At 40.6% G+C, this 17,580-nt stretch overlaps 1 protein-coding gene across 1 annotated transcript; it reads right to left on the reverse strand.

The window, feature by feature from the left end:
* Positions 1 to 2,721: 2,721 nt before the first annotated feature.
* Positions 2,722 to 10,465, reverse strand: LOC108926519 (COUP transcription factor 2-like). The gene is made up of 3 exons (XM_018739241.2): positions 9,029 to 10,465; positions 7,512 to 8,039; positions 2,722 to 5,062 (listed from the first exon to the last, which is right to left on the reverse strand). Exons 1-3 carry the CDS (start codon positions 9,489 to 9,491, stop codon positions 4,788 to 4,790), a joined length of 1,266 nt encoding a protein of 421 aa, XP_018594757.1. The 5' UTR covers positions 9,492 to 10,465; the 3' UTR covers positions 2,722 to 4,787.
* Positions 10,466 to 17,580: the final 7,115 nt, after the last annotated feature.

Here is a 17,580-nt window from a genome sequence, read left to right on the forward strand (position 1 = left end):
TTTCATGTCAAGCAGGCACAAGCAAGGAGTTTCACCAAGCAGTCGTGTTGTGATTAGAAATCCGCTTTTCTACTTCATTTTGCATTGCTCAAGCATATCGCAAAGTGCTTTTTTCCCCCTTTTTTCGAGGAGAAAATAAATAAAAGTGACATTGTACCGAGGGAGCGCTCATTAGTTCGTTGTCCAACCCTAATAAAAGAACAGAAGTGCAAATTATAGAGTTGAGCCTCAACACACGCTCTGTCAACTAACATCAACCCGGTGGAGATATGATCCAAATCACTGAGAGCTCACTGCAGCCGGCCTCTGCGCTGCAAAAAAGTGTTTCATTAAAAAGATGAATGAAGAAAAAATATATGTACACATTTTTATCTTAGTCCTTGCTTCAGGTGGGCCGCAATGCTATTTGTTCTTAACCTGTACAAAATTTAAGACTGGTGACATTTTTCAATTATCATTCATGCATGAATTGCCCTGCCAAATTTGCTGGTAAGTAAGGAATATACGTGACGTTTGGTTAAATTCGCTGGCGAAAGTTCAGGATGGATGCCATGGGGACTGAATGAATCATAGTCTCATTTAATATTTTTTCTAAAAAGAAATATTCTTTTTCTTAAGAAAGAAAGTGAAAAACAATGACATAAGTACTAACGGTGCGTATTAATCGCAATGTTACCATTAACCTGTGTTTCATTAACAAGTAGCGCATAAACGTCAAACCGATTATAAGGCTACATAAAATGTCGTTCATTATCCACAACAATCGGACATGCGTCGATATAAATTTAAAATTGATGTTCGCAAGAAACTAAATGTAGATTGTAAATATTTAAGCATTGTCACGCAACTATATGTCATTTCCCCTCTCTTCGTTTTTACGCCATCGCCTAGCACTAACTGCTTAGAATTACAGTGTAATTAGATTTCGCTAAGTTTCACCATTAATTAAATAGAAGCGTAGTGGGATGCCTTTGAAATCTGAGGAATGAGGGAAATCATCTGAAGCGAGATTTACTTTACATAAATAAATCTTGACATTGGCTAGGAGTCGGTCTGTGAGAACCGGTACACTGAGGTCTGGACCAATCAATTTATATTTGTTTAATAATAATAGCCAAAAAAAAAAAAAAAATCAACATGAACGACAACAGCAATAATAATAAGTCTGAATGTTAGTTTATATTATATCTTAAGATACCCAGGCATTTAAGTCAAATTACACTGTCTGAAAGAAAATCTAGTAAATGAAGGTCCAGTGCCCTTGTGCAGTTAAGCCATTAATGAAAATATGCTTAATACCAACTATTAATGTACATTTTGGAAAGTCTATTGATATATAAGAATATTATTTACATATACTGAGCAAAGTGTCATGCAAGGCAATTGCAATACAAAGATAGAAAAATAAAAATGAACAAGATAAAAGTAATAATGAAAGACATCGCAGTTATCCATAAATGTATTCGAACATTTGCAGCCTTCTTGAAAAGACAGTACAGTTGGACATATTTGAGAACGTTTAATAGCAAAATAAGAAAGAAACAACAAATTTCTATGACTTGGGTTTTATTGGGGTGCTGTGCCTGCCGTGGAGGGGCTTCTCTTTCTTTAGCAATGTGCTTTCCATTAGGAAAACCCTGTTTTGCCCTCTTTTGCTCCGGGGACCCACGGATTGCATTGCATTGCAGGACGCCATATTGACTCAACTAATAGGACAGCATGTCAGAAGTAGGCTTAGAGGCATACTTTCACACGGCTGAGCTCCTTTTGGAAGGAACATGAACACACTGCTTTTGGGGGGACAACAGTTTAACAGTGAGGTAAGGATGCAGAACAACAATGCCAGTAACCTTTCTTGTAACTGATGCATTTAAAGAATATTTCTCACTCCTGAAAATGGAACATCTCAGCTTTTTCTATTTCAACATCCAGCTATTCTGCCAATTTCAAAACAAGGCAGCTGAACGTGCCCTTAAGAACGAGAAGTTGTACAGTGAACATGGGTCCAGAGTTACTATGGGGACACACGACATAAAGCAACACCTCTGTTGAATGTTAACTTGTCAGAGCAAAGCTTTGCAGGTTTCGAGTAAATCACTCATCAAACCACATTTCAAATGAGACATTTGATGAAACATCCGTACCAGCTTTCCTTCCCATGGCATCGTCCTAATATACACACTAAACATGATTAGTGTTACATGACCACAATGTTCAAAGCCAACATTAAGTTGAATCCAGGCCTCTAATTCCTCAGCAGGCGCAATATCTCCACCTCTCTCACTCGCTCAGTTACTCACTCACTCACTCACTCACTTTCTAACTCTTGCTATCTATTTCTTTCTCTCTCTCTCTCTCTCTCTCTTTCTCACACACACACACACACACACACACACACACACACGCACGCACACTCATGCGTGCAGGCACACAAAACCCAAAATCACTGCAAAATAAATATTTCTCTCTCATACACAAATGTTGTTTCAGGTTATATAATCAATAACAAAGCAGAGAATGGCATTTTGATTTCAAATTCATAAATTATAATTTAATACCAAGAACAAATTTACAGCAGAATGCTTGTTTACAATAAGCTAACACAAACAAACAAGATTGTTTTCAACTATAAACTTCCACACACACTCACATATATCACTTGCAATTAATAGTAATCATAATAATAATAAAAAAAGTATCTATACGTTATCAATACCCTGCAGTAATATATTTTTATATATTTATATATAAAAACGTGGGTCAGTTGTTTAAACTGTTTATAATTACAATCATGTATCATTCTCTGGTCCATATGTGGCATAGGAACAGTCAAAGAGCACTGTTCAATCAACTATACAATATGATCCCTTTTTTCCAACCACAACATGGTGCCTTGTGTGTTGAAGAAAAGCCTCAAAACAACAACAAAATTGCAACCTTTCACACACAAAGCATCTGTTACAGACCGAAAAGGAGCAGAACACTAAAACAAAATAGCTACCCCCTTCCAAACCAGCTCACCCTGTTAAGTCTTACTATTGAACTTTTGCTTCTTTTAAATACAAGGGCTATTGTACTGAATGCACAGATTATATCTATACAATCAAAAAAAAAAAAAAAAACATTTACATTTATATATACCAAATGTAAAATAGGTTAGCGACCTGTGGCCATGCATTCACAGTCTAAATACATATGAAAAAAAACATTATTTTGTAATATGTATATACATTAAAAACAGAACTTTCAGTGCTACTAGCTAAGTCTGTCACTCAATTTGAAGACATTTTGAATTACTGAAAAAAATGGCAACCACAGATTTTCTTAATCACATATACTTCGTATAAAGGAAAAGTCATTGAAAGGAACTGACCTATATTTACAACAATACTGCTTCTAATTGCTGTCTTTTATGTGATTTACACACTCATAAGACTGACGCTTCAAACCTTACAGTGTTCCAAAGGTTTTTAACACTTAAATTGCATTTCTCATAATAACAAATTAACAATGTCCCGCAATACAGGCACTTAATGCTTGACTTGTGTGGGGCATTATTCGATCTAATGCATTTAGGCTTTTCGAGGGAAATAATACTGATATCAAGCATTTTGGGTGTTACAAGAGAAGGTAAAGTGACCCTTGACCCCGTACCTAATTTTATTTTAAGATACCACTAAATCATTTTACCGATAATGGCCATCCACAAAAGGAAAAGCCACATGGGATACCTGATTAAAACTCACTTGTAAAGCCAAACACCTTTCTTACTATAGTTCACATTTGAATTCCCATATTTAGTATTTTTTACTGAATGAACACAAAACAGCTAGACATGTCCTGTACTCAAATGCTCATAATGTACATAAAATGATCTTAAATAGCTCAAGTTTAATAAACACCAAATCTGATTTCTTGGATGCTTTCCACGTCAGCAAATGTCAAGTGCCAACAGCATCTTCAAAAATTTTAAAATGCTAAATATAAACAATGCGTACTATAAACCTGTTGCAACGGTGGAATTAAGTATTAAAAACATTATGTAAAGTTACGGTTTGGTGAAAGGTTTCCATCTTAAGTTTAGATGTTTTGAGCAAAAGGCTCTAAACTGTAATTGTAACGAGCAATCCTGGGCACATTTGCTTAATTGTGATATAAATTGATTTTTACTTTGGGTCCCTTCTAAGCAGTAAGTGCGCTTGCAGCATTAAGCACTGTATTAACGCTTTATGATATTGCCCATGGTTCTTCCCTTTAATTCTTGAAGAATATATCTTAATATCATTTTTACTGTTTCCAAAGAAGCCATGGTTATATTAAAAATGGTATACTACAAAATCACATAGGCCGGTTTGGAACCAAGAAGGAGAAAAAAATACAAACATCTATAGATACATGAACACAGGACAATGTAGTATCTGGAAAAGAATCCTTGTTTTTTTTTTTTTTTTCTCCTATATTCTTCCGAATTATTCCTTTTAAATGCACTTCATAGTTTAATTTTCCTCAAAGATTTACCAAAAAAATCATTTGCTTATTTATGCATTTTTATTTATTTATTTATTTTTTACAAAATGATAAGTAGCAAGTTGTTCAGAATGATACGAGAGCTTTTTATATGGATTTTGAGAGTTCACTGAATGTCTCATGTTTTCAACATTCACAGTCTTTATTATTGGAAATGTCTCTCTTGGTGTGAGTAAACTTGGTGTAACAGCCTTGTTTCATCCTAAAAAGAAGCGCTATTGTAGTCTTAAAGCCTCCTCCTTTCTTTCCTTTTTCCTCCTTCACTGGATTGACATGTAAGGCCAGTTAAAACTGCTTCCCGACAGCAACATATCCCTGATGAGGGTTTCAATTGGGGTTTTACCTACCAAGCGGACGAAAAACAACTGCTCTATGACGGAGGAGGAGACGGTGCGGAGGGAGGGCAGGCGCAGTAAGAGCTTCCCAAAGCGGGTGGGCTGGTTGGGGTACTGGCTCCTCACGTACTCCTCCAGAGCGCACTGAGACTTCTCCTGCAAACTCTCCACATGGGCCACGTCCGAGAGACCACAGGCGTCTGGGCACAAGAGAAAGGGAGAAGAACAGGTCACACATCAGCCACATGACCTCACACCTCTTTGTACAAACCCTGCGCTGTAAGTTGCCTTTGACAATGGTCTCGGTAACACTATAATACCAATGCTCTACTACCACTACTATTACTACCACTACTACTACTACTACTACTACTAATAATAATAATAATCACCATTATCATAATCATAACTCTCTTCCCAAAAATAATGTCACAGGAAAACCCTACAATTATACATCACATATCCTTACATCCTGCCATCAAGAATGGCAAAAATGAGCACATTTCCACAGACCACATGCACTGAGGACATTTAAATTGAAAATTTTCTCCGCCTTTCCTTTGCACTCCCCTGTTCCAGCAGCAACATGAGGGAGGATTTTTCCACAGAATAAAGGGGAAATAACTCTCCCCAAATGTGGCTTCTTAATAAAAAATCGTCGGAGAAAGCTTCCCTCGGCGCTGTGCTCATGTTTCTAGACTACTGCAAGGCCGCACACTATGCGAAGTTTACGTCGAAATCACGTCGCGCGCTCTTTTACAAAACACACAGTGTAGGCCGCGCACACAACGCGCGTGCCCTCGCGCACTTACACCTTTAATTTTCACCGTATACTTCAGAAAGCGGATTTTAAAATACGGGCGAGGCAAAATGAACTCGGCGCTGAGATGAAGGACGGCCTTCGTCCGTCTCGCGTTATAAATGCGTTGTCGCGGAGGAATGCACTCTGTTGTGTCCTTCCTTGCGACTATGAGAAATAATAATAATAATAATAATAATAATAATAACAATAATAACAACAACTGGTTCGGCGGAGGGGCTCGGCTTTCCCGCAGTTTCTGTTCATCGGGAACGCACAACTTGACTGTCTGTGGCAAACTTGACTTCTACACTCGAAACGCAGTAGCACGGCTCCTACGCGCCAGAGCCCGCGCAATGTGCCGGGTCACGAGCTGGGCCGCCGCGCGCCGACCGGAGCCGGAGGACGCCTGCGAGCGCCTGACGTGCGGCAGCTGCAGTAAACATGGCCGTCGAGCCGCAGCCTCGTCAGCCCGCCTGCGTTGCCATTATCCGCGCAAAGCCTCCGAGGCAGCGCTTTCGCAAAGACAAAAAGCGGCATTTCAGATGCACTAAACAGTTTTCATACGCACACCGTATAAAGTGTCGCCTAATAAGGCGAGCCGCGCACGACGAATTCGGAGGATGTGGAGAGGGAGCGAATCTCCATCCAGTAACAAGGCAGGCGCTCCTTCCACCATTTCGACCACTGTGTGTGGACAGCAGGCTCATCTCAAACATATTAATAAACGTGCAAGTGAGGCGTACTGACATGGACATGTTTGATGCCTCATGTCCGTTCTCGAATTTTATTTCGCCCCCTTAATTCTGCAATGTAACAATAAAGTGTGGAAGTTGGGGTCGTGACCCTGTTCTGGATGAGCTCCAGAGAATGTCTTGGAGCCCCAGCTCACCCGGCCATAACAAGGACAGGATTGTGAAGCCTTCCCCTCCCACACACTCCTTAATTTTCCAAGAAAGAAAAAAAAAAAAACCTCAATTAATTATTTTTCAATCTTTAACTTAAATGGTATCTTAGGAAAACAATTTGAACTATATGCTGCCGTGCCAACAGGTTTTTCTATGATGGTGATGGTACATGTGCGATGAGGACATTGGGTCGGTCGATGTCCTTTCTTCGCTCTAAGCCTCTCACTTCAACCTCAAAACATGACAGCATTAATAGCTGTCATTGCACATAAATGCAACATTAATAGCTGACAAAGGGCTGATAAGCACAAAACGCCATGTATAGTGTGAAACAACCATTAATTAAAGAAATAATCTTAAAGCTCACAACTTTACACTTAAGTTGTACACCACTGCCAATGTGGCCTCTTAGTAGTGCACAAGATTTCACACTAACTCCGAAATAGGCCTACAACACACCACGCTACAGGACACAACACACTTTTCCTGGTTTTATCACAATTTTTTTTTCCTGAGAAAATTTTGTTAATTTCCACTTTTTTTAAATTAAAACAATATTCCCTCTTCATATTTAAGGGAAAATAACTGGGCGGGAATCCTGACCCGTGCTAGAAAGTAATATTTGAATAACTGCACTGTTGACACAGACGTCATCATTAATAAATGCATCCTCTAACGTCAAAAATTTGACTTTGTTTTTCTTAGTTGTTTCCTTGACTCGCTATATAATGCGTCGTCCGGCTGGTAGATATTTATGCTTCTGCGAGCATAATAGCAAATCACGCGTTGCGGCGCAGTCCTCAGCATCCATTTCGAAAAGTGGCCAAAGCGCACAGAAAAGCATTGATATCGTCAGTTGAAGCCGTGAGCTGAAAGCTGCATCAGAGCGGCGAGCGCAGGTGACATATCGGTGACACATGCAGAACACAAGCGAACCCTTACCTGTGGTGAAGAGCACTATGGCCTTCAGGCAGCTGTATTCTGCAGAGTCGACGTGCAAAGCTTTCAGCTTTTCCACTTGCTCTTGGAAGATCCTAATGTGGTCCATGAAGGCCACCACTCTGTCTGCGGACATGGGGGAGGCGTGAAGGCCAGCCGCTGCCAACAGAGGGGCCACGTGAAGTGGCATTGAACATTGTGCAGCGTTGAGCACAAACAGCTCGCTCCAGGTCAACCTGAGAAGGGCCACCTGGTCCGTAATCTGCAGGTCTGGGAAGAAGGGGATATTCCTGGCCCACTCCACGGCACTAAACAGCATCCTCGCTGCCAGTTCACAGATGTTCTCGATGCCCATGATGTTGTTAGGTTGCATGCACTGGCTGCCATATCGGGACGTCGGGTATGGCTCCGCTCTCAGAAGAAGAGAGATATATCCGGACAAGTAGGAATGGCAGTGTAGAGGATCCCCATTTGTCAAGGCGAACTGACCGTGGTGCGGCTGTGTGGGTGGCATCCGTCCCCTTTGCACCGCTGCAGCAAAAGGAGAAACTACATATATTGATGCCTGAATTCCACACAAACGCACAAGCCAGGCACACAATTCCCAGCCACTGTTTTTATTACCTTTGCATAAATTACCTCAACACAACTGTGCCGTGCATTTTCGCAGGTCTTTTTTTTTCTACGCGTTTTGCTTGCGCTTACTGGAAACAAAACGCAATACTTTGCCTACTGCATACACACACACACACACACACACACACACATACACATTGCAAAAGGGGTGCTGTTATTTCAGCTGCAGCCTTATGGCAATTCACAGAAATGCGCGCTTTCCTTAAGAAAAGGGAATACAAGGAGCACGTTAAAGTGAAGCACAAAGGGGGCGAGGACAGTTGGAGCAGCTAGCTAACCCTTAACCTACTTAGCCTGCTAGCTATTCGGCCAATTCCGCGAGCGAGGAAACCTTATCTCGACTGTTTTAAATAAACCCACAGCAGTCAAAACACGATTAAATCTGCATCACGTTCGCTGCACTTTACTTAATTGTCAGGCAGATGAAATAGAGGTGGTTTCGAGCGCATAACGCGTGTGATTTTTTAAAAAAAAAAACGGGGGGAAAAAATGATGTGTGTCCACCGGTTCGCCATACTTCTGTTATTCAAATCCAGATGCATGTTAATGTTGCCACCATCTCCGCCGGGACTAAGGGGGGACATTCGCGGCATACCGTGGTAAACCGTCGCCGTGCGGTGATTACTACAGTAACGCGAAGCGGCGGGTGACAACGAACGCAGCAGTTTGTGAGAATGGGAGAAAAAACGAGGAACGAGACGGGTGAGTTAGTGAGGAAGGCGGTTCCTTCGCCTGTTTCTGCCGGGCAGCCTTGAGAAGAAGAGTCGGCCGGGGGGTTCGGGGGGGAAGAGAAGGTCGAGCGCATCACGAAATAAAATTGAAAATAAACGCAGAAAGAAAACACACAACAAAGACATGGATAAGGAAAGAAAACATCCCAATACCTTCCCGTCTCATGCCCACTTTGAGGCATTTTTTGAGTCGGCAGTACTGACACTGATTGCGGTGGTGCTGGTCGATGGGACAGTTCCTGTTGGCCCGACATGTGTAAGTGAGGTTCCTGCGGACGCTCCGCTTGAAGAAGCTCTTGCAGCCCTCGCATGTGAACTGGCCGTAGTGTTTGCCGCTCGACTTGTCCCCGCACACCACGCACTCGATGTGCTGCGGCTGCTGCTTCTCCACCGCCTGGTTCTGGCCGCTCTGGTTGGTCGGCGTGGACTGCGCCGTGGTGCTCGGGGGTCCGCCTTGGACCGGCGTGTGCGGGGTCGGAGGGGCTGCCTGAGAGGCGGCCAGGTTCAGCTGGCCTGGCTGGTGGGTGGGAAGGGATAGCGGTCCTCCTTGAGAAGACAGGGTGCTCTGCGTCTCGGCCACATCGTCCTGGGAGCTTCTCCACACTACCATTGCCATATCTATCAGTCAGCGTTAAGAAACTTTTTTTGTCTCCCGTTTTTGACGTCGTGGTCTCGGTTATTAAAAATGTCTTGGAAGAATATGAGCGCGCAGCTCACGACACACACCAGCGCTGAGAGCAGTAACTGCCGGTGATGTTCGCACAAAGAGTCCGTGGAAACTTGCGCAAAAATACCATCAAAATGTATTTTATTTAGGACGAAAGAAGAAATGTCGAATGTTTCTTTTTCTTCTAAACCTGGGGCGATGACAAACTGAACAACCGTGCGCTCAGAGGCCAAGTCCGGGCTCGCTTGCAGTCAGCCATTCAGGAAGCCCATCAAGGAGAAAAAGAGAAAAATAATAAAATTTAAATTGAAATGCGTTTTTAGATGCAACATAAGTTGACGCAAATGTTTCAGATTATCGGCGCATGGAGATGCAGAGATTTTTTTTTTTTTTTTTTTAAAAAGAATTGAAACAAAAGAGAAAGTCAACTTTCAAAGACAACCAGGAGCGAGCGATCCCAAGTTCCTGCAGGAGTCCAGAAGAAAAACCATCAAGTGGTAAAAATTATTGCTTCTTCTTTCCCTTTTTTCTGCTTCTTATTGCGGCGGCGGCGGCACGAGCGACGGCAGCGCGCGGCCGGAGCTCGCGCCGGAGTCAAAATATGAAGTCAACTCTCCGGCGAGCGAAGACTAATAATAATGATAACAATAATAATAATAAAGGATCGCAACCTATAGAACCTCCTTCATGCGCGTATAAATAATACGGAAAAAAAGACGCAAAGAATCAAAGTGATCAAATATGTTAAAAAGGGGGGAGGTTTAGGAAGTGATTGCGATTTGTAGGAGCGGGGCTGGCAGAGTGCTTTCTCTCTGATCAGCTCACCGAGCTCTCTATATAGTGAACTTTGACACGACTGCTGCAACTTAGCACACGTTACCATGGAGACGCGCTCCCATATAAGGAAAGGGACCGTGTGTGACTGGTCAGAGCTCAGGGACCGCCCCCTGAACCCTATTGGCTAGTCGGCACTTGTGCTACTTGGTGCTTTGCCAGACTACGACGGAGAGGGGTGGTGGTGGTGAGGGGGTCTCGAGTTTTAAATCTGCATGGTCCTAAAGGGAAAGAGATTCTTGATGAAAAAAATATGTCTCGTTCCTCATTCTCATTAAAAAAAGAAAGAAATTAAAGTCATATATGACTCATTAACATTGCTTTTTATTTTGTCAACAAATGAAAATCCTAATAATGTTATATTAATTATAAGTCATAACATTTTTAAACTTACATTTATATGTTAATAAGGAGTACATGAGCAATTAAAAAGCTGAAGTTGTCATTGTGGTAACAAAGCGCAACACTATTATTCTCATTGTGCACTTTATACACACTGTATACAGTATTATGTTTGAACTGGAGCTGCAATAACCCACTGTTCACTACAATTTACCCTTTTCACATTTATATCTTCTCATTATGTTCTCATTTAATAAACAATGGGTTTCAAATGTGGGTACGTGTGGCTCTTTTATCATTCCCATTTCATTATGATTTTCCATTACGTTATTCCCACTGTCTTTGTAACATCCTTTTTCTTAAATAAAACCGTCTATCTCAGAAATGTTTCTTCGTGATTTTGCTGCTTCTGAATAATATTTGGTAAACACATAAACATATAATGTCTCTCGCACAAATGCATGCATAGGCAATTGTTATTATCATTATTATTAATATTTAATTTTATCACCACGTCTCAGTTTATCAGTTTTGTATGCGCGTCTGTTTATTATTTAAGAACCTGCATAAAAACTGTTCACCGTTAAATGTGTGAACATTAATATAACACTATCCAAACATCTTAAGGAAAGAAAAAAAAAAAAAATCATGTATGCTATCATGTCCGTGGTTGGTGGTGTGTTTCTTAAGTACCAGTTTGTCATTACAGTGAATAATAAATATGTCATATGGTCAAGCCTTTCCCAAAAACTTTCTCATTTGATAGAACAATAAATACATCTTTGATTACTGATCATAGATTTCAACCATAAACAGTTCTGCATACTATCCCATAACTAGGCTTGCTTCAGTGAACTGTAGTAGCATAGATAGATAGATAGATAGATAGATAGATAGATAGTAATCTGTATAAACGTTGTAATAACATCACAATAATTACGTTTACTACATTGCTGTTCTAATTCCGTTAAGGTAGTGCAATGCTGGGAAAAAGAGCTGATTTACTAAGAATGAAATATATTTGAATTTCAGTTCATAAAGTTACTTAAATTAAAAGGCACAATCATTTTGTTGCCCTGCTGTAGTTTTGCATTTATTCACCATTCAGAATGTCATCCAGAAATGTTAGCAGGACCCACATGGATGAAAAGCAATTCCTGTTTATTGATACGTTTATGTACTGTGCATTAAACGTCTATTACAGCCCATATGTCCTCATTCTCATCTATTTAGACTTGGTTTGCCGTAGCTTTTCTTCCATATAACCTTGAAACATAAGGAACAAACATGTGACTGCGGCTGCTCCCCTGAACTTTTAAGTTGGTTCAGTTTTTTTAAACCACTGGCTTGTGGAACTTTGAAAATCACCAGAGGCTGTCAAGAGGGTTGAGTCCGCTGGAAAAAAAAAAAAAAAAAAAAAAAAAAAAAATTACAGTACTAAATCAGAGCATATGCTACCAATAGAGGGGGAAAAAAAAATAATTAAAAAAGAAGCAAAGCCCCGATGTAAGACAGTATGTGGGCGCCCCCTAGCGTACGGATCATTTCTGAGTGCGGTGCTGTTTTATTGCAGAAGAGCCATCTTAAAGGGAAACCGCTTCCGTCTCTTGTCTCACACTAACACTAAAGTAACGTGTGCCCATTTTAATCTGATTAATGCTTTTAGGGTTTCCTCCTAATTGACTCGGACGTGGCTGCGCTACCTGTGCGGGTCTCAGCTTCACCCTTGCCGTGTCTCCGTTTGGATGCGCACCAGAGACGTTTTTTTTTTTTTTTTTTTTTTTTTTTTTCTTTTTTTCCTTGTGTATTTGGCTTTTGTGCGAAATACTTATTGACATTTCACCGTTGATCGCAGTACTTTTTCTTTCTGCTGAAATCTCTCTCTCTCTTGCATTAAATCTAACCGGCCGTCGAAAGATTCCGTGCTGTCTGTAAATTAAAAGCGTCAGATTGCGGATTTTTTTTTCTTTTCTTTTCTTTCTTTTACCTTGTCCACCCCCACCGGTGAGTATGGACATTTTACATCATTTGTTTTATACATGTGAGAAATGCCTGTCATTATTGAGTTTCATCCCCCGCACCGTCGTGCAGGATGTCTTGAGTGAAACTACTCTTACATTTACAACATGCAGTGTTGTGACTCACAGCAGCAACGAAACTAAACATTTCAGGTTGTTTAAAATGTTTATATCACATATATATTTCTCTTGTCTTACCTCAAGAGATGTGAAGCTGGGGGAAACATATCTGTAATAGTATATCTGTCAGCCTGCACATATAAAGAATTGTGATTCTAGAACCTGCACGTCCATTACCTCTGCTAATAATCAGTACAGACAATAAAATCTGCGTTACTCAAAAACTGAAACTAAATCAAAAGTAAGAGAGGTGCTATAGTATGAATAGGCATATAAAGATCCAGTTTATTACAGACGTACCGAACGCATATGCTGTCGATTCGTCTTCCGCATGATGCATCTTCTTTCTTATTATTGATCAAAAACAAATGTATTTTTGGAGTAGTCTTCTCGTTCTGCTCGTTTTGTGTTTTGTTGGGAAGGAGGGACGACGCGGACTTTCCACCTGATGTCTGCACGAAAAAAAAAAAAAATACTTCTTACCGTGAAATTAAAGGGATCCTAAAAAAAAAAGAAAAAGCGAACAAAAACTGTCGTAAGTGCGCGGCATCACCCAAAGCGCACTTCAGCTTGTGATTTCAACTTAAAGAAATAAAGAACAAAAACTTTTTTTTTTTTTTTTTTTCGCTAGTCTCTTCGGAGATATATATATATATATATTTTAAAGTGGAGCTCTTTTAAAAAGTCTTGTCGAAAGACAAGATTAAAATGCGCGGAGAGAAGGAGCGCTTGAGTCCACCGAGTGGATCCCCGAGCTGCGTTTATTTCTCGGTTCGGACCCGGAGACGCGCTCGGTCCGGTTCCGTGCGAGTTTTTTTGGCGTGGCGCGGAGGCAGCAGGCAGCGGGCGGGCTGGCGGGCGGGCGGGCGGACGGATGGGAGGGAGGCAGCGCTGCGGCTCTGTGTGGGCAGCGAAGGGGTGTCGACTGGGACACGGACGCGCACCTGTCTCCTCGCAGCCACGCGGCGCTCACGCGGCTGCGTGCGCCGCTCCGCTCTCCGCGTCCTGCCCTCGCCATCCCTCATCTCTAACCCACGGGGCTGTGACCCGTCCCGTAACTGGCTGCTATAATTAAAGATTCTCAATTTAAGTGAGATTAATTCCTATCGGTCGCTAAAACACAATCATCCCGGGAGCGCGAAAGGACTCGTCACTCACCCAGCGGCTCCCAACATGCTAATTAATACTTAGAAAGAGCACAATTTTTACAAGATCATGCGAGTAAAAAAAGAAGGGCATCGCAGCATAGGCGACAGGCAGGAAATCAGGAAAAAGAAAATGTAACGCATAGCCTGCAGTCAGTGCACAGCCTAATAACAAAAACATAATAAATCATAATAAATTGTACATACAGCATAATACATTTTATATGCACTGCTGAAAATTTGAGACACACAGTCATAGCGCGAACATTTTTTTGCTATTTCCTCAATGCTATTGCTGACTACAGTCTAACAGTATAACATACAGTATATATATATATATAATATATGTTATACTGTTAGATTGATAGACTGATATATATATATATACAGTATATATATATCAATACAGCACTACATGTATCAATTATAATAATGAAATAAAAGTTATATGTTTTACATAGTTTACATGGGTCTGCCAATATTATTCTCGTATTTTCACTTTTTAATTGGTAGCCGGCGGCTAATAAATAAATAATTTTCTTCGAATTTCAGGTTCTTTTTGAAAGTGAGGAATGTGACTGTGGGGGTGGGGATTCTTAAGCTACTCGCTGTCCCGAAGGAACTGGCCTCAGGATTTTTGAAGAGGACATAGAGGGGGTCGCTTAAAATCGATTTTTATTTGTCTCGCCTTGTCTTCTCGGATCAGCGCCTTTCAATGGACACATAGGTGCTCCCCCGACCTGTAAAACGTGTGGAACACGTTTCGTGCATCAAATGGTCCTGAAAAGACCGAATTGACAATTAGCCGTGTGTGCACGGACACACACGCACGCAAACACACGCACACATACACGCGCGCGCGCGTGCAAATAAATACACGCACAGAACGCACACGCACCAAATTTCCTAAATTATGATAGGCTGCGTGTCAGAATTAGGTGCCAGAATGAATATTAAACATTAACAGAATACCGGGTCCGGTATAAGGATGGTTAAAAGGTTATTAAAATAAAGTGTCAATTTCTCATAAATCACAATTTGCCATTTTGTCCGAAAACCTTTCAAAGGTGCAGCCAGTGCGTGGTTACAGAGCAGGGAAACAAATCGCGCGCAAATAAAGGACTATCGTTATAAAACTCTTATTAAACATTAATTTAAACCGATATAACTCATTCTGCTTTTAATTCCTCACTAAGAATAACATGCGGATGGATGCGAAATGATGTGTATAGCAGAACTTTCCCACATATTTCTTTTCTCGGATGGCTGGAAAGGAAAAAAAAAAAGTACTCAGCAAGGTTTACTAAACATTATTACCCCCCACTGAGATATCCATCGATTAAGTCCAGAGACAGGAATGCCACAGTACTAAATATTTACTGATCACACACAAAAAGTAGAACATTTTTAATGATTTTTCCCACTCAGACCCTAGAGCCATGGGTAAAACACTTCATTATTGTTCGTAAAGCAAAGAGCGCACTGTGGGAAATGGGGCTCCAACGCATGGAATAAGTGCAGTTAGATGAATCGATAGACACTGATTTGGAGAGCCGGTTGTTCAAAGCCCACAATAGTCTGAGAGCAAATTTCACGCGCAGTGGGTTCCCTCCTGGCACAGGTGATTCCACTAACTAAACCAAATAAACTAACCAACCAATCAACCAACCAAAAAAGTTTAAAAATGAACTTCCATATATGGGACAGATGTTTCTCCAAATAAGGACATTTAGGGTCACAGTGGCAGTGACACCTAGAGTGTAATGACACCTACCCCATTCTGAGGAAGGACAAACAGAAAAAGCGATGAAGTGACATGGATTGTAACGCAACAAAAAATTTGGTATTGATTAGATGAAGATGCAGGTCCGACGCTTGAGAGCGTGGAAGATGGAGAGGAAAGTTCACTTTAATCTTATCGCTGCCTTCGCCCAGTCATCCACGGCAGGAGATACAGGGACTCTGACCTGAAGGTCACCCAGATCTTGGCCTGATTAACCCTTCCAGACCCAGCACAGAGTAAAGGTTAACCAGGCTAATCAACTTTAAGAGGCTGATTGAGTTCGAAGAGAAGAAAAAGAGGAGGAATGAGTTCTCACTCCTAGACTAATGTTCTCTCAGCAATTGGTTTCACTTAACTGGTCTTAGAAATCCATCTATCTATATATTTTCCTCTCTCTGTATTTGATTTGTTATTGTGTTGACTGGCATTTAAAAGAAATTTTTCATTTCTGCCGATATTACTTCGTGTTGGAAAGGATTTTACCGGGAACAGTTAAAATTTGGTTGTTCATCTGTGCTGTAACATTTTGATATTTTGTCAGATTTGAACAGAGTGCAGATCATAACCTGTTCCACCTTACTCCAAATTTTGCGGGGAAAAAAATAAAGTCATAGACTTCATTGTCTGTGGTCCTAGGGAACGTGTGAGAGAGTTCTTAAGTTTGTGTAAAGAAAAAAGTACTTAAGCCTGGCCCGTCCCAACCACTTAAAATTAGTTGCTGATTATTAATTTATTTGACTTATATCCTCATTCATATTGTCTTATGAGTATTAGAAGACACAAGAACTGAGTATGTTCCAAAATACAATTACACAATGTATTACAAAGCCTTAAGTATTGAAACAATTAATCTAATTCCAGTGGCATACTAAAGCTAATAGTTTAGTATTAATATAATCTAAGATTATCACCTTATATGTATATATACACACACACACTTTGGCTATAACATATCACATTTTTTGAGGTGTTAGTGGTACCTGCATTTCTGTGCTGTGACAAACGTTTTGTACAGTTTTCTTTTTACACAAATGCAGAGTATTTCACAGGATGAAAAAAAGCAGACTGATGTTATGCATATCTTGTATAAATATAAATATAAATTAAACGATGATACAGAATGCCAGTACATTACACAAAAGCTCTACGGGCTAAACTTTGTGAATTTTCATGATTTGTACCCAGTGCAATTATTATTATTATTTTGCTCAAAATATAAATGCATGTATGGTATTTTCTCTCACAAAGAAAAAGTGCATGTATAGTTATATGAATTAATACATGAAATAATAAAAAAGATTAATGAAGCTGCCTTTGCAGAGTAGTTGCTTTTATTAGTTGCATATCAGTGTTTTTGGCAGCTGCTGTTGTACACATGCATGATGTAATTGTCTTAACTTTAGCTGCATACAATAAAAATATGGCACTAGTTATTTCCATGCTGTAGTGCCAAATGGCTCTTATTTTCAGATAATTTCAGGTTGCCCTTTCCCCATCGGTACTTAAAATAATGTAGCTGGAACTGAGGAAAAACCCCTTTCTCATCATGTGTCGTGTTGTCCTTGTTCATGCTTAGCTGTAGATATTTCTGTGCATGTGCTATGGGACTCACCCACGGCGGAGTCTGTAACTCACATCTAGGTGTCTGATCTCTGGACTCTATGGTTTGCAATACTTTATTTCTGCATCGTCTGCCTGAGTTTTATTTGCAGGTTCTGTTTAGGGCTGTATAAATGTGCCTTTCCGCACTCAGAGCACTTCTTTCCGTGGTGAGTCGACAGCATCTTATGCTGAAG

Source organism: Scleropages formosus, chromosome 7 (genome assembly GCF_900964775.1).
Source record: "Scleropages formosus chromosome 7, fSclFor1.1, whole genome shotgun sequence".
Taxonomy (NCBI): domain Eukaryota; kingdom Metazoa; phylum Chordata; class Actinopteri; order Osteoglossiformes; family Osteoglossidae; genus Scleropages; species Scleropages formosus.